General features: G+C 43.0%; 1 protein-coding gene across 6 annotated transcripts in view; it reads right to left on the bottom strand.

Moving 5' to 3' along the window:
- The window catches only part of ahi1 (Abelson helper integration site 1), a 301212-nt gene that overhangs the window by 238288 nt on the left and 44398 nt on the right, over window positions 1-18526 (bottom strand). For all 6 annotated transcript variants that reach the window (XR_013576639.1, XM_078542364.1, XM_078542368.1 and 3 more), the window contains exons 7-9: window positions 13383-13575; window positions 4814-4909; window positions 1212-1397 (exon numbers count right to left, since the gene is read on the bottom strand). Coding sequence is in view for 5 of the 6 variants with exons in the window: in XM_078542364.1 (XP_078398490.1) it covers window positions 1212-1397; window positions 4814-4909; window positions 13383-13575 (475 nt within the window). In the remaining variant the exon portion in view is untranslated. The remainder of the gene's footprint in view (window positions 1-1211; window positions 1398-4813; window positions 4910-13382; window positions 13576-18526) is intronic.

Here is an 18526-nt window from a genome sequence, read left to right as displayed (position 1 = left end):
CAGCCTTCCGGGCTGAATATTGAATTCAACAACTATAGATTTTTCTTTTCCCACCTATTTCCATTATTTTTAAATCTATAACTATAATACCCTGTCAGTCTTTCCACCCCACCCCCATTGGAGCTGTACTTTGAGTGTCCTGCCATCCATTCTTAATTAGCACATTCTCTTAGATAATATCACGACCTTTAACACCTCCCTGTTCCTTTATCTGTAACATCTTTTGATTATCTGCTCCTATCACTGCTTGCTTGTCCCTACAACCACAACCCCCCCCCAACTTCTCTCCCCGCACCCCCCCCGACCTTAAACCAGCTTATATTTCACCCCTCTCCTAACTTCACTCAGTTCTGCTGAAGGGTCATGAGGACTTGAAACGTCAACTCTTTTCTTCTCCGCCGATGCTGCCAGACCTGCTGAGTTTTTCCAGGTAATTCGGTTTTTGTTATGAATTTTGCATGGCCTGGTTATTTTTGGGGTAAGGGTTGCTTACTATCCTTTACAGGTGCACATCTTGAATGTTGAAAAGTCTCCCAGCCCAATACTATGACCAGCACCATTCTGGTGGTTTTGCGCAGGAAAAACACATGGCTGCAAGTTAAATTCCAGAATTGCTCCCCCGCCAATAACACCAATTCTGGTTTGCCTGTATGCGGTAAACTATTTACAAGCACTGATCAAAATCTAATACTGTAAAACCACTAGCAAGGAGAGATCCATTTGAGAGAAAACAAAGTGAAATCCCTTCAAGATTTAAATTAACCAAAACATTGGCAGTAACACAATAGTGAGCTATAATTCAGATTTGCCAATCAGTATATAGTCTGGTTTATGCTTGAATGATGCATCTGCCTTCTCCTCCTACTACAATTATATTTTAGTTCCAAGTTTTCCGGAGTAAAAAACGCAAAGGAAAATCACATCTATATAAATTGAAAGCACAGTACATGATTTAGTCTTGCATACTTTGTTGTTTAGAATATCAAAAATACTCCTTGCAAAGAATGTTATTTCGTGAATAACTTTTCAAAGATTCTTCTATATAAAATCTTGTTTTTTTCAATTCCTCTTTTTGGAAAAGGTTATTTGAAGATTTTCTATAAACTGCTACTTCAAAAATCTGTGTGTGTAAGGCTTCAAGAAGCAATTCACAGTTCCAGAAAACATACAGCATGTGTACAGGCTTTTGAAGTTTCTTAAATTAGACTCACGTTTTGAGGTAACCTTAAGCCTTTCACTGTAACGTACAATGTTGAAGGATAATGATTCCAAGGGCGTTTCTTCCACCATTCAAACACTTCAATGGAATTGGAAAGCTTCTTGACTTTTGCAGGTGGATAATACAACTGTAGACGCAGTTTTCGATCAATGTTCAACACTCCATTAGCACCTACCAACTATTTAACGACAACAGAAATGTCCAAGTTTATATGTGGGATATGTTAACTCAACTATCTATTTCCAGTATTCATCGAAAGAAAGGAAAAAAATATAGCGTAATATTACAACGTAAGAACAAATAAAAACAAATGCAAACACATATAAAAGGCAATGGCTCTAAATTCCTGGAGGCCCACTCCACCTGCCCTAGGTCAGAGACCTAATCCCACTGCAGGAAAAAAGAAAAACACTATTCTTTAATTTCTGGTTTGAAAAAAAGAGCAATTTAGCCTCTGGACAAGGTAAATCAACCCCCTTTGGGGTCAATTATCTCAGCTGGGAACGCTAGTTCTGAAATCAGTAAAGCTTAGGAATTCTCCACCCCTGCAATACACATCTCCTCAACATGGGGAATGTGGATAGGAAGGAGAAAAGGAATTAGTATAAGATCCAAATTCAGCCTTATACAGACATTTAGAAAATGTTTGGATAAACTGGGTGGAATCCTGATTTGATTGGGTTCCCCCAGATGAAAACCAGACTGTCCTCTCTAGCCCCTGGAATTTCATGGCCGATGGGTATATTTTCATCTGTGGGTAGATAAAGAAATAAATCCCTTCCTGAACTGCTAATTTATGAGAGTTTCTTTCTTTTAAACCTTTAAATAGAGAAAAATAGATACATTTTGGAAAAAAAACTTTAAATGTTCCATTAGGCCTTAATGAATAAGTATATTGCATGGCAGTAAACTTATTTTGTTCTGTGATGATCTATGCAATCTTATCCAAGAGGAAAAAGGGTTTTTTAAAATCCTTCCCCCCCCACAGGATGTGGGCATCGCTGGCAAGGCCAACATTTATTGCCCATCCCTAATTGCCCATGTGAAGGTGGTGGTGAGCCTTCTTCTGTCAGGAAGGGAGTTCCAGGATTTTAACCCAGCGATAGAGAAGGAAGATGGTATAGTTCCAAGTCAGGATGGTGTATGGGTTGGAGGGGAACTTGCTGGTGGTGTTCCCATGCATCTGCTGCCCTTGTCCTAGGTGGTAGAGGTCACGAATTTGGAGCCTTGGGTGAGTTGCTGCAGTGCTTCTTGTAGATGGTACACACTGCTGCCACTGTTTGTCGGTGGTGAAGATTGCAAATGGTTAGAATTTCTGCTTTTGACTGCTATCCATCAACAGCACATGTGGACAGATATGAAAATGTAGCAATTATTGCACTGGACTAGGGCCAATAGAGGCTGAGTGTTCAAATCCCACAATTTCAAATTTTAAAAAAAATGTTATTTCGTGCGATGTGGGCGGCACTGGCTAGGCCAGCATTTATTGTCCATCCTTTATTGCCCTTATTCAGAGGGCATTTTTAAGAGTCAACCACATTGCTGTGGGTCTGGAGTCACATGACCAGGTGAGGACAGAAGTGAACCAGATGGGTTTTTACAACAATCGGCAATGGTTTCATGGTCAGACTTTTAATTCCAGATATTTATTGAATTCAAATTCTACCACCTGCAATTAACTGAGTTAATTGAATCTGAAATTGAACTGAAGAGTCATATGGGCTCGAAACATTAACTCCGTTTCTCTCTCCACAGATGCTGCCAAGCCTGCTGAGAATTTCCAGCATTTTGTTTTTATTTCAGATTTCCAGCATCCGCAGTATTTTGCTTTCATCTAAATAAAATCAGTGTAGGGACCAGAAAAAAAAAAGATATAAACCCAATGGTTCACTAATGTCATTCAGGGAGAGGAGAACACTGCCTGCACATGGTCTGGCTTACACATGCACTGTATAACTCTTGATACCACAAAGCAAGACAATAAAACAATCACAACATAAGACCATAACTTCTCAGGGAAGTTATGAAACATCAATACAAGCACCCAAATCCTGAGCACAAACTTCTGAAAAAGAGAAATTGTTAAAAAGGGAAAACATTATATTTTATGATCAAAATGCCTGCTTGCACCCGCTTGTTCAGACTCTCAAATGAAGAGCAAATCAATGTAGATTCACCCCTGTACAAGGCTCTATGAGAGGAAGAATAACATCAAAGAACAATGTTGAAATATGAAGTATAAAATTATTTTAGTCCACTTTGGGCCCAGGTATGCTGCTCGCTTTGGGCCTAGCTAAAGCTTCCAGTTGAGTCTAGGGCAGGCATGTGAAGGCAGAAATAGCAGAATGCTCCATTTGTGTTATGTAAAAAGGGGTGGGATGAGTGCTGTGCCCCTTTCCAGCCAAGGCTGTGCTGGATTCTGAGTACCCAGAATGTCCATCTTAACCCGATGTGAAGGAGCCATTGGAAGGATCTGCAGATAGGAGAAGGTCTGTAGATTTTATTTTCCTGCTGACACTTGGTTATTTGTTCCAGTTGTATTTTAGATTTTACAAAAGCAAAATACTGAGGGATTCAGGAAATTTGAAATAAAAAGAAAATGCCAGAAAATACTCAGCAGATCAAGCAGCATCAGTGGAGAGAGATACAAGAGTTAAATGTTTCAGGTATATGACTTATCAGAATTTATTTTTTTTTGATCTAGCTTTCTCTAACAGCACTCGAAGGTTGCCAATTGGCATTCTCTGAGTTGATGCATTTAGAGGCAGTCGAGGATATGGAGGGATGCCAGGCAGGTCAGGCTGTTCAAAAGTTACTCTGTGCCATCCCATTTTCAGGGAGACAACAATGCATTTTGGTAGACTTTGTACTGGTTGAAGCTCCTCTGCCCATCAGAAGCAGCGCTAGCATGTGAAACCCCATTGTCATCACTTGAGATGTGAATGCCTAACTGTTAAGTTGAAAGATTCTGAATGCTATCCTTTACATGGTACTGCTCAAAAGGGAGCTTTTCCAGAGTGATCTGGACCCAGCTTTGCTGCTTTGACCACATCTGCCAAGATACTATCACCAATTTCTGTAGGCGCTATCAAGCTGGCAAACATGGTGCTAGCCTGCATCATCAGGGTCTGGATCAATAGAGGGGCAGATATTGAGCTGTACTTTATCAGGACATCTGTGGCTCCCGTGCTATGTAAAGTTTGCATGTACACAGGGACAGTCAGTCACAGTGGTGGCCTAGATTTTGGCTGCATGACCTTTGGGATGGCGCTGTGGAACGGCAAAGAGGGCAAACATCTCACGCAGCAGTGCTTCGACTTCAGCAGCCAAAGAGGACACTCCCTTTTAATTCACGTACACACAATCTCCCTTTCCTCCAGTTGGCATCAGCCCCAACCCAATTAAGATGTGAATAATAATGACAATTATCTAGACCGGAAAAGTGAGTGCTATTTACACTGACAGGTATTACGAAGCACAAACTAAATCAGAACTGACTTGTGTCAGATACAAAAATCTGTCAAGGTCTTGAAAATATTGCAGCCATTTGCCTGCTTTGCACTTGAGAATATGGCTAGGTCCATAACACATTACCTTTAGAAATGCCCAGGCTATTTTCCGCCAACCACCTTCACTACTTTGAGTTGCATAGTTGACTTTGGCTTCATCCATACTTACAAATTCAAGGATCTATATAAGTATCAAATTAACCGATTAGAGTTTCAAACAAACCAAAACAAACAATGCAAAATGTCTAACTCAGAGTGGCTCTGAAATATAGTTTAAATACTGTTAATAGGTAATTACAGAGGCTGCTATTCACAAGTCAGTAGCACAGGAAAAGAAGAAAAATAATATAATTACAGGATCATAAAAATATTGTGAAGAAAATCGAACGCTAAAGGAAAAAAAAGTGATGGAGATGAAGGAGGGGATATGGTGGGATCACTGACTACTTTCTGTTATTCATGAGAGCGAAATACTGATTCACTATTCAATTGGAAGATTTTTAAATTACTGTGAAGATGAGCTAAATTCTCAATATGGCGATATGGCCAAAAATCAGTTTTGCACCATTATGAAACCAATTTGCGATTGTCCACTCCACTTGTCAATAGTGGGCCGCATTTCCCGCTGCCACACGTTGGGAACGTCATTTAAATATACTTGCATCTATTTATAAGCCCTGCTCGCTAGAATCATCCCCTCATGCTAAATTTACTGCCCATCTCAGCGTGACTTCGCAAGACCGTGCTTCAAGACTGCCTTTAAAAGGCATACGCCTGGCGACTTGAACTTTGAGGGGAACTCAGAGGTAAGTCCACACAACCTTGCACAGTGCTCGCATCATCCATAGGGCATCAGGAAAAGGTTGCTGCGCACTCGGTGGGGCACAGACAAGTCATTTTTTCCTGGCTGACTTTCAGCACGGTGCCGGGGGCAAGGGCTCCAGTGGGGCTCAAGCCAGGGAGGAAGGGGGTGAGAAAGCAGCCCATACTTGGAAATCCAAAGTGAGTATTCTTTGGCAGTAAAGACCGCTCAGCTGCAGCTCCTTTGATATGCATGGAGTCAAGCGTCTGAAGCCTTTCTGCTGACTCATGCAATGCAAAAGCATGAAAGTGCCATCAAATGCTCCAGAACTTTTCACCTCTCGGTCACAGGCTGCAAATTAATGTGCGTTTTAGGGGGCAGCAGAGCAATTGGCTGACTGGACAAGTTGCATAATCAGTTTACAAAAGGTGGTCTTGGCACAGTCACTCGTGGAGGCGCTCACAGCCCCTTGCAATGTACTTATTAAGGTTGGAGCAGTATCCATTATGGTTCAAGCTAACACACAACCTTGCAGTGTGGGTGAGGAGAATGCCTGTGCCTAAGCTGAGAGCACAGCATGCAGTGCAGTGGCCAAAGCTGCCGCCAACTGGTCAAGTGGAGTGGGCTGGAGGTGGATGGGGTTTTGGACAGGTAATGAACGCACTACACACTGCCCATCAAAGTGGTGGCCAGCACTCTCCTGCATGCATAAAGGGGCCATCAAACCTAACTGAGAGAGGTTCTTAGTACATCTTAGTACACAAGGTGACCTGTGCAGGGTCTTGCAAGCTTCCACACACAAGTGTATGCAGGAGGTTACAGATGCCAACGCACGAAAGCACAGAACTTTGTGCATTTCACCCAGGGTCAGGAAAGACAGGAAGCAAGAGTGTTGGGGTTTGCGCAGATCTCTGGGGGTTTCCATAGTTACAGGGTGCCATCGACAAACTCATGTGGCGCTTAGATCTCCATGGCAACAAACATGAACTACATCAACCACAAGGGCTTCCACTCGCTGAATGTTTAGCTGGTGTGTGACCACAAGCACATCCTGCAGATCTGCACACGATTCCCAGCAAGTGTTCACTACTCCTACGTCCTTCGCAGGTCTCAGATCCCTGACGTCTTCCAGGGTCCACAGAGGTTGCAGGGTTGGCTCCTCGGGGACAAGGGCTACACACAGAGGACGTGGCTGATGATGCCTGTTTAGCGGCCTCAGACTGCAGCAGAGCAACAGTATAACGAGGCTCATAGTGTGACCCGGACCTTGGTGGAGCAAACTATAGGCTTTTTGAAAATGAGGTTCCAGTGTCTCACTGGTCTAGTAAAGCACTGTAATACAGTCCTCATATGGTGTCGCAGATCATCATTGCTTGCTGCGCGCTCCACAACCTGGTGCTACAACAGGGGAGGACCTGGCTGAGGAGGTGGAAGAGCTGTACGCATCCTCCAATGAGGAGGACGTCAAAGGGGATGGCAATGATGAGGTCCTCGAAGGTGAGGATGCCTACAATGAGACCATCGCACTGGCCAGATGAGTCAGGCCCGCTCCAGAGGCTTTCGTAGCCGCAAGATTCGTGGAGGATGATGAGATGCAGTGAGGACAGTCCAGACATCATCACCTTGCTTCTGTGAATGTTTGACTCCTGTGTGGCTGATGGCAGCACAAATACCCTCAGTGCTCAGGCTCATGTGGAGGCCCTAATAGTCATTAGATTCCAGGAGGATGACGACGACATGCAGTGAGGATATTCCATAGATCTTCACGTTGCCTCTGGTTGGATGAGGGCAGCTTGTTTGCGCTCTGTGATCAGCATTACATCATGGAGATGCAGCTATGAAACTTTTAAATGCACCTGATCCTTTGTCAGCCTTCAGCACCTGACCCCTTCAGGAGCACAGCGCAACTGGTCACAGATGCTGAAAAGATGGAAGCCCAGCCCCACCTCAAAAGGTGCTGAGAGCACATAGAGAGAATGATGGAAATCTGTGGCACCTGCCCTCGACGTCCTGGCAACAATAACAAGCACCATCGAGGTGCAGGCATCACTAATGTGTCCAGTGAGTGTGAAGCCAGATCATCACTTTGGTATGAAGGTTACACACTGCACAGGGAAGAGGCCCTGAACTGAGACACCTGCCTTTATCTTGTGTAGGAACCAAAGTTTTACATCTAAATGATACGAACGCTGCTCATCATAACAAGGAGCCATAGGAAAGGAGACATTCTTGGGAATTTATTTACAATAGTAAACATTGAGTACAAGTGATTAATACCCGTGCCCAGGCTGTGCAACTATCATGGAATCACAGAATCTTTACAGTGCAGGAGACGACCATTTGGCCATGTTAGCACTGGCTCTCTGAAAGAGCATTTCACGTAGTACCACTCCCCTGCCTTATCTCCATAATGTTGTACATCATTTCTTTTCAAATAGCAATCCGATTCCCTTTTGAATACCGCGATCAAATCTGCCTCCACCACCCTTTCGGGAAGTTTGTTCGTCTCTAACCACTCTCATCATCATATTTACTGCTTTTGTCAATTATTTTGAATCTGTGCCCTCTAGTTCTTGACGTTCTCTAAGTGGGAACAGTTTCACACTATTTGCCCTGTCCATACTCCTAAGGATCTTGAATACCTCTACCAAGTCTCCTCTCAACTTTCTTTTCTCCAAGGAAAACAGTCCCAACTTCTCCAATCTATCCTCATACCTTAAGTTCTTTATCCTTGCCACTATGTCTTGGTGCTCTCCCGACATCCAGAGTGGAGTCGGAGGCAGCCTGCTGACTGTTATGCCCTGGCTGTGATGACCTTGGCAGGCGTTGTCTTGGGGGCTGAGACTTGGAGGACCCCGACCTGCCTTCAGGATCCTGCTGTGTGGCAGCGGCACCCTCTTTGGCCTGTGGTGATGGAGCTGCGGGATAGAATTAATTCGGAATAGAATTAATAGTCACATGGAAAAATGTGGATTGAATCGGAAGAGTCAGCATGGATTCGTTAAAGGAAAAATCATGTCTAAATAACTTGGGAGTTTTTTGGAGAGTTAACAGAGATGGTTGATGAGGGCAAGGCATTGATGTGGCGTATATGGACTTCCAAAAGGCATTCAATACAGTGCCACACAAACTTGAGGAAAGTTATAGGTCATGGAATAAAAGGGACAGTAGCAACATGGATACAAAATTGGCTGAGGGATAGGAAACAGTAATGGTTAATGGGTTTTTTTCCGGACTGGAAGCAGGCTTGTAGAATTTCCCCAGGGGTCGGTATTGGGATCTTTGCTTTTTCTGATATATATAAATAATCTACATCTTGGTGTGCAGGCGACAATTTCAAAGTTTGCAGATGACACAAAACTTGGGAGAATTGTAAACTATGAGGAGGACAGAATAGAACTTCAAAAGGACATTGACACATTGATGGAGTGGGCAGATAGGTGGCAGATGAAGTTCAATGCAGAGAAGTGTGAGGTGATGCACTTTGGCACAAAGAACATGGAGAGACAGTATAAAATAAAGGACACTATTCTGAAGGGTGTGCAGGAGCAGAGAAACCTGGGTGTATATGTACATAAGTCATCAAAGGTGGTAGGACAGGTAGAGAGAGCTGTTTCTAAAGCATACAGTACTCTAGGCTTCATTAATAGGGACACAGAATATATGAGCAAGGAGGTTTTGATGAACTTAGATAAGACACTGGTTAGACCTCAGCTGGATTACTGTGTACAGTTCTGGGCACCACACTATAGGAAGGATGTGCACACACTGGAGAGAGTGCAGAAGAGGTTTACAAGAATAGTTCCAGGGATGAGATACTTCAGTTATGAGGAAAGGTTAGAGCAGTTGGGATTGTTTTCCTTGGAGAGGAGAAGGCTAAGAGGAGACTTGATAGAAGTTTTCAAAATCATGAGGGGTTTGGACATAGTAGACAGGGAGATACTGTTCCCGCTTGTTAACAAATAGAGAACCGGAGAGCATAGTATTTCTAGTGTTTTGCAAAAGAAGCAAACGCGAGATGAGAAAAATCTTTTTACACAGCGAATAGTTAGGGTTTGGAATGTACTACCTGGAAGTGTGGCGGGGGCAGGTTCGACTGAGGCATTCAAGAGGGCATTGGATGATTGTTTAAATGGAAACAATGTGCAGGGTTACGGGAAAAAGGCAGGAGATTGGCACTAAGTTAAAATGCTCAGAGAACCAGTGGGCCGAATGGCCTCCTCCTGCACCATAACAATTCTGTGATTCTGGTCACAGGAAGAAGGAATTCAGTTGGGCCAGACAATCCCAGAGTCACTTGGGTGGATGGCACCGTGGTGTGCACCTGCTGATCCTCCTCCCTTTGGGTACCCAAGGGCCACTGGCTAACTCCTTGAGGAGAAGGGGAAGCTGCAGTGAGGTCAAGCTGCCCCGCACCCCTCTCGCATTGACATGGTTGGAGGCCAGCTATGGTGTCAGCGATGGAGTTCAGCCCGTGCAGCAGTGCAGGACCGATGTCCCGGACTAAGGTCTTCATGGCGGTTGCCACCCTACCAGTGCTGACCACGGTGTTTTGGCATATCGGCGCCATCACCTCAGAATGAAGGTGGACAGACCTCTCCATCGTGCCTTGCAATCTGAGGAGTGCAGTGGACATCCCTTCCTGATGTAACACTTACACCACACAAATGCCAGGCAATGACCATCTCCAACAAAAGAGAATTAAACCATCGCCCCTTGACATTCAATGGCATTATCATCAATGAATCCCCACTATCAACATCCTGGGGTTACCATTGACCTGAAACTGAACTGGACTAGCCACATAAATACTGTGGTTACAAGAGTAGGTCAGACGCTAGGAATCCTGCAATGAGTAACTCACCTCCTGACTCCCCAAAGCCTGTCCACCATCTACAAGGCACAAGTCAGGAATGTGATGGAATACTCCCCACTTGCCTGGATGAGTGCAGCTCCCACAACACAAGAAGCTTGACACCGTCCAGGACTAAGCAGCCCATTTGATTGGCACCACATCCACAAACATTCACTCCCTCCACAGTCGCAGCAGTGCATACCATCTACAAAATGTACTGCAGGAATTCACAAAGGCTCCTTCGACAGCACCTTCCAAACCCACGGCCACTACCATCTAGAAGGATAATGGCAGAAGACACATTGAAACACCACCACCTGGAAGTTCCCCTCCAAGTCACTCACCATCCTACTTGGAAACATATCACCGTTCATTCACTGTCGCTGGGTTAAAATCCTAGAACTCCCTCCCCAACAGCACTGTGGGTGTATCTACACCACATAGACTGCAGCGGTTCAAGGAGGCAGCTCACCACCACCTTCCCAAGGGCAACTAGGGATTGGCAATAAATGCTGGCCCAGCCAGCGAAGTGCACATCCTGTGAATTAATACAAAATGTCCCTGAGCTTGCCTTTGCAGCTCCAGCAACTGAGGTATGACCGAGTCCAGAGGCTCTTCATCTGAGTTGGGCTCAGCAGATGTTTGGCCTCCAGCAGTCCTCCGAGTGCCTGAAACCTGGGAAGTCCCTGCCGCAGCCTGCTGTGGATCAGACAGTACGATGTGCTCACCAGATTGTGACCCGGAGGCTACTCTAAGACTAGGTCCCACCAAGGGGCGTGTCTCTGCGCTGGAGGAGGGTGTGGGTGAGTGCTGTGACATGTCTTCAATTAGGGCGCCATCAGATTCTTCTTCAAAGGTGTCTTTGGGGCTTGAGTCAAAGACCTGGCTCGTGGACCCACTCAGCTGCTTCCCAGATGTGCCTATAAAAGCAAGGAAAGATAATTACTGCATGGCAGGGGACTGCGGAATGTGGGAAGTGACCCAGAGCATGGCTGTCTGGTGGGTGTCACACTGCTAGATTCTCACTTGGTCAAGCACCGCCAAGCTCACCATCAGCACAGGAATGGTCCAGATCATCACCGATCAGCTGGATGACTTTTATTTTCAAAGTCTGTGAGGACCTTGATGTCAGGCATTCCACCGTTCGCGACCTCTCCATTTTGTTGTGCGCCAGCTTGCCCTGCATGAAGACAGATGGAAGGAGTGTAAGCAGGACACCTGCCAGGCCAGATGAGAAGGATGCCTGGCATGTATGGGTGGTGAATAGTGCCATTGTCGGGATGAGGACACAATCTGGAGGGCAGATGAAAGGTATGTGTGAGTGTGTGAATGTTGGTGTTCCTTGAACTAGTAGTGAATGAGATCCCTATGGATGTGTGATGGTTTGAGTGCATGAGTTGAGAGTGACGAGAAAAGAGAGTTATCCTGGCAGAACAAAGATCATTCATCCTCTTTTGGCACTGGGTGGCTGTCCTCCTTCGCAGGGCATTGGCACTGACCACCGTTGCCACCACCTCCTGTGCTGGACTGGTGACCTTATAGCTGATCATCTCCCAGAGCAGAGGTTGAGGACTTCACAGCAGGCCTCCACTGTGTCCAGTGGGTGCTTGAGAGAATTGTCACTAAACATGGGGGCAGCACGTTTCCACCCTTTGGCAGTTATGGCTTTCCAGCAGCATCTGATCCCTTGGAGAGTGCTAGCCTTGTGCAGGGGCACCCTCTAAATTTGGTGCCCGGATTACTGAACCCGAGGTGACGGTGGGACAGGTGAATCAGAGGCCGCCCACCAGCAATCTGGCATGTTTCCTGAGAATGCATTATTAATGAGGCTGGATGCGCTGGGAATGGGACAATCCAGCATGAAAACCCACCATTGCGGCCAGTGGGTAAAACATCCTTTTTCCACCCGCTACTGCACTTAGTGCAAATCTGGGATGATTCTGCCCTTGGTCTCACTGTGGAGCAGATTAGTCGCTTATGTAGTAAAAGCCTAAATATTTATTTTCATGATCTCGATTTTCATTACTTAGAAAGATGACGTGGTAGTTTTGCCTTTAGGTTCTGAGCAGGTACCTGACCAAATGCAGTCGATAGGAAGTGTACTGTGCCTGTGAGTGGAGGGATGCACTTCTGTGCCTTAGCTGGCCTTGCACTAGGATCAAGAGGTGGTAGGAGTGCAGCTGCAGGCCTTTCGAGTCTACAGCTGTTCATCCTGCCCACAGGCCTTCTGGATTCTGCTGGGAGGGAATACAAATTTTCATACCTGTTTCCAATAGCCTAACCCCGTGGAACTTCCAGTCCACAGAGGGTCACAAATCTCAATACCATGATTATTCAGGTTCCCGTACACTGAGCGACAATTGAGAAGAAACAGCAGAAGGCTGGGAGCACTCCATTCTGTCTCATCTAAACGTTAAACTAGGCCTGCACTTACTTCAGGTGCTCGCTAAAGTATTCTACCTTGGGAAATCTGGAAATCCCAGGGCAGTGTAGCGGAGGTGAAATATGGTGCAATGCATCTTCATCCCTTTTTCCACTTACTGAGCCTGAAATTGAACATTGTCACAGCACAATGATATGGAAAACCTCTCTTTGTTATCTGCCAGTCTAACTTCATGGTATACAATCATACTGATTAAATCTATGCAGTTTTAAAAAATGTATTTAATATTTTAAAATAAAATTCACCTCCATAATCACAAATGTGAGGCTTGGTGTTTAGGATTTGTAAAATGGCAGAACTGTGAATTCAGTAGGGGGGGAAAAAAAACAAGGACTATACTATTGTTTTCAATAGCAATTCCTACACTTTAGATCTAGCTCTAACTTTGGTGAGCATGCATGTGTTTAAACTAATTTAAAACATTCAAAAAAGTTAGTTTGTTCATTCCAAAATATGCTTCTGTAAACTGCTCACTAGGTCTAATTAGCATATAAAAATTTAAAAAGAACATAGTACAGAATTGGTATGCAGTATCCAACCAAAACATTTGATACCTCAAAGAACAGAAGGCTACTAGGTGAATCCAAGAATTCTTGAAGAAAGTAACCGAATCGTTCATTGAAGATAATTTGCTCCTCCCATGCTGGAATTGGCGACTTTTTTTTCCTAAAATCATACGGCTGTGTCATTATGGGAAGGATGTGCTCCAGGTTCTCTTGCTCATAATATGAAGTGACAGGTCGATTGCTATCAACATGAAAGAATTCAAATGACAAAAAAAGGAGGAAATGTTCTTAAAGTTTCAAATCTCCAAGAGCTTTTTATTCCAGAAAAGTTTTGGCTAATAAATTCAAAGCATTTTTTTTTAGCAAATGGGGCCCATCAGTTTCAAAGGCTTAAACAATGCATAAGGGCAAAATTTTAAATTGATTTATGAAAACGTCATTAGGTCCTTGCCCACACTGACTGCCTTTATTTAAAATCACGCTACAATTTATGTTGGCCCAAGTGGTTATTTTCTTTAAAAATAAGTAATGCTTTAAGCTATGGCACAGTGGGTCACAGATTTCTGCATCAGCAAAATCTCAAAATCAATAGATTTCAAGACATACAGCTTTTGATCTTTGCTCATCAACACTTCAATCTGTAAAAGCAATTTGAATTAACCAGTACTATTCTGACATTATCAGAGTTAAGGGCAAAAAACAAAAGTTAATTTAAAGATAGGATTTGAATGCTAAGGGAAGTCAGAAAGTACCAGACACTCTGGCTACAAACTTTCAAACACCCTTATGGACATAGGCCAGGATTTTTCAGTCAGCATGCGGGGGTGGGCTCGACACACCGGTGGGTAAAATGATGCGCGATGACGTCGGGCGTGCGTCCCGACATCATCGCGCTGTCTCGCGGCATTTCGTTCGGTGGCCATGCACCGTAGTCGGCTGCGTGCCCGCCAATAATTGATAGGCCTATTAAGGCCACTAACGAAGTAATTAATGTCAAGTTTATGCTGCCCGTCCAGCCTTATGGTTGGCGGGCAGGCAAAAAGACCAAACAGCCTTCACGCTTTTTAGGAAGCCTCATCCATGAGCGGGATGAGGTTTCTTAAAACTTTTAATACTTAAATAAAAAATTTCTATGAAAAATAAAAACATCCCATGTCACATGAGGGGACACGTTTCATTACATTTTTAATGTCTTTAAAAGTTTTTTTAAAATCCGCTTCAATCTCCAAGGCATATGTGCATGCGGGCGAAACAGCGCTGGACCTGATTCTCCCTCCTCCCGCACAGGTAGTGCTACCGCTCACGTACTACGCTGGACAGGCTTTAATTGGCCCGCCCGTGTAAAATGGCGGTGCGTAGCTGATCATGGGCGGCAGTAGACTCCCCGACCGCGACTGCCCCCGCCCGCTCCTGCCGAGCCCGCCCGACACAGGAAAATTTCAGGCCGTAAAGTTGTGCTAGCTGACTGGGAGGTTGTAAAATGTTAACACCTGTTCGGAAAAGGAGAGAGGGATAAACCCCAGATAAATACAGACAGATCAGCTCATCAATAGTGGAAGGCTTTTAAAGGCTAGAATACAGGATAATATTAACCATTTAGAATATTTGGATTCGTTAGGACAGCTAACAGGGGTTTGTAAAAGGCAAACGATATCTGTAAACAGTGATGTTTACAGGGGGAGGGGGGTCACGTAACATTATTATATAAAAGTGACCTGGACTCTGGTATATCAACATTTTCGGAAGATGAACAGAGAGAAAAGAAAAATAACTTATATTTATATTGTGCCGTTCACAATATCAAGGCATCCTAAAGCACTTTATAGCCAGTTAAGCACTTTAAGTGAAGCCACTGTTGTAATCTTCCCACAAACAGAAATGTGATAAATCACCTGATAATGTCATTTTAAAAAGTGACGGTGACTTTGGGACAAATGTTGGTCAGGACACCAGGGAGAACTGCCTTCCCTGTTCTTCCATGAATAGTGTTGTGCAATCTTAAGGCTAAGGCCTCAGAGGTTAACATCTCAGTTGAAACACAGCAATCCCAACATCATAGCACTTCCTCTGTGTTGCACTAGAGTATCAGCCTGGATCTTTCACTCAAGTTTTTGGAGTGGGGCTTAAATCCACAACCTTCTGATTCAGAAGGGAGAGTGGAGTGGGGTTATCACCAAGATAAAAAAACATACATTTAAATAGTGCTTTGCACACTCTCAGGATGTCTCAAGCTCTTCAGAGCCAATTGATTTTTTTTAATATATAGGCAAAACTAGAAGTCAATTTTCATACAAAGAAGTTCAACAAACAGTAAATGAGCAGATAACATATTTTGGTACTACTGATCGAGTACTATTGATAAATGTTGGTCAGCATACTGAGAGATACTTCTCCGAACAGTGGCATGGGATCATTTCTGTCCATGCATTTTTAATATGTTTTGAGGGAAGGGGAACTCAAGCATTGCACTGACTAGTGTGTATGGACACCTGATGCCTGCACTGGAACCACTGCAAGATACTCACTGCAGCAGTGCGACAAAGGTAGACGTTGCCCAAAAGTCTATGCCAACAGAAAAAAAAAATTACATATTAAAAAATATAAAATAAATTTTAGCTTAGTTAAATGGAACAAAAATAGAAACACTCCTGGATCTTCCTTTCCCTGTAATTCAAATGTTCAATATTATGAAGGAGATTGTTAATGTTTTCCAAACAAATGATTTACTATGGTAAAAGGGAAGCAAGGTAAAACTTTATTCCACCCCCACAATAAATTACTAGGGAAGGAGGGAGGAACATTGAACTACACAGTAGGAATTGCTTTAGGAGGAAACTAGATCTATTTTTAAAGATAGATGGGATTATAGGATGGGATGAGAAGGCATTTAAGGGAGTATTATCAAATGAAAGTGCAAAGACCAAATGGAGCTTATGGCCTTTATCCTATCTTAAAAATTATGTTTAATTTACTATTTATTGATAACCTAATTATGTTCAATGTGTACTCTAAAGGCTGTTATTTTATAACCCAGACTTTTTGCAATTTTTCACTTCAACCAATATGAAGTACTTGATATATATTAAAGAACAGAACAAAATATATATGTGCCTTATTCTACTGGTTTGCAGTAACAAATAAACTTTGGATGGCAGCATCAGCTTGACTAAGTTGATAACGCTCCCACTGCTGAAGGAGATGGGTTCAACCCTGTTCCAGACTTCATCCAGTGCATTACAGCATAACCCCGAGGAAATGATGCATTTTCAGATTTGCTTCTTTGGATGAAACATTAAACTGATAACCCTGTCTACTTGGTCCAATGGATTTTAAAGATCACATGAAATTACTGAGTAACGTGTTCTCCATCAACCCTGCCTCAGCTGTCAGAACTACAAAACATACCAGCATGTCTTTCATTTTTGTTTGTGGTATTTTGCTGCATGACAGTACCAGCCTTACAAAGTAAATAATTGTATCTAAAGGCTTTTGAAGCACTTCAGAAAGATGTGAGGAGGTGCTATATAAATACAAATCCTTCTTTCACTGTTAGTTGAGTACTTTTATTCACATAACCTTGCAGATTTACTCAGACCAATAGCTATGAAAGTCACCTAATTTAGTATTCCAAAACATGGAACACCAGTTATGACGTGCTGCCTATTAATACAAACTATAGCTTTACCACAGACAAATGTTAGTCACATATGAAAATCATTCCTGTAATATTGAGCATCTTTATTGGCTTGTGGTTTTGCAAAATATTGCATGCACAGTATTCAAAGCCTGCATGAGAGAATTACAAAATGACTAAATACCTATATTTGGTTGCAAAGTATGGCCTAACACTGCTGATGACCAATTTGCAAAATCAATTTTATTGATGCAATAGTTAAGGGATGTTTCGAGCAAGTTAGAGGATAGAACAAACATCATGTCTCATATTCCAATCTGAATTTTCTCCTCATCAGTTTATTTCAGAAATGTGTCATATGCTGAACAAGATGCACATTTATTGGAATTGAGGGGGAGAAATAAATAGTCCAGCTAGAGTGCCATTTACTATATGCTACTGCACACATACAGACTTATACACTAACTGCTACGCTAATGCATTTCAATGCCAAACCAAAAGTTTCTTTAACATAAGCATCGAACTGTCATTTAATCCAAAATGCACATTTCAAATTTGAAGTGCGCCGCATACAGAATGCTGAAGTGTATTTTATATGCTTCCACCAAGAGAATCAGTTTGAGCTCCCCGTGTCCTTAATCTTCTCTCATTTCTATTTTAGTCTCTTCTTGCATTGTTAAATTTTGTTTCATTTTTGAAAAAGTCTTTAACTCACTTGCATTTAAAAACAATTTGAGGGTAAAGGGCATAATTTCCTTACATACGATAGGAAAGACTTGTCCAAGGGCTCCATACATTTATCTCGAAAAAAAAAATTATTTCTGCCATTACAAAATATAATAAAGAGGGTTCACCAATGTTCACTGAACTAGTCCAAGGTCTGGACGCTACAATCAATCACAGCTTCCCCGTTAGAAAGTGGAAGATCAGCAATTGTTCCGGCTTTTGATCACTTTCTAGTGACTACTGCTGGAAGTGGATGCGTATCGACCTTGGTTCAGTACAGGACTGGACTCAGCTATGATGCCCCCTGCAGTCAAATGGTCTCACAAAACTTGCCATTAAGATTCACATATGAAAAATGGCCAATTGCGGGAGGATACCTACCCAGCAATAAACATGGGGAAGACACTTATGGGTTTCGCGTCAGAAAGTACGTAACAGAATAACATTATATAAACAACTGAAATTTCTTTTAAAAAAAATACAGGTAGTCTAACAGGGAATTAACAAAAAAATACCATTTAGCAATTCAAGCAAGTCTGCCAAACTGTCCAGAAGCTTATTGCACTTACAAAAACAAATCTGGCAATCTGAAATAAAAACAGAAAATGCTAGAAATACTCAGGTCAGGCAGCGGCTGTGGAAAGAAAAACAAAGCTAATGTTCCAGGGCTGTGATTTTAGACCTGAAACATTAACTCTGTTTTTCTCTCCACACAAGCTGCCTGACCTGCTGAGTATTTCCAGCATTTTCTGTTTTTATTTTATTGTCCTTGTTTGTGCTAAAAGTTATTAAATCCATCATTGCCAAATAATGCTCAAAATATCCATCACAT

The sequence above is a fragment of the Cetorhinus maximus genome, chromosome 5 (assembly GCF_964194155.1).
Source record: "Cetorhinus maximus chromosome 5, sCetMax3.hap1.1, whole genome shotgun sequence".
NCBI lineage: Eukaryota > Metazoa > Chordata > Chondrichthyes > Lamniformes > Cetorhinidae > Cetorhinus > Cetorhinus maximus.
Note: the sequence above shows the minus strand (reverse complement) of the source record. Positions and strands in the feature narration are given on the sequence as shown.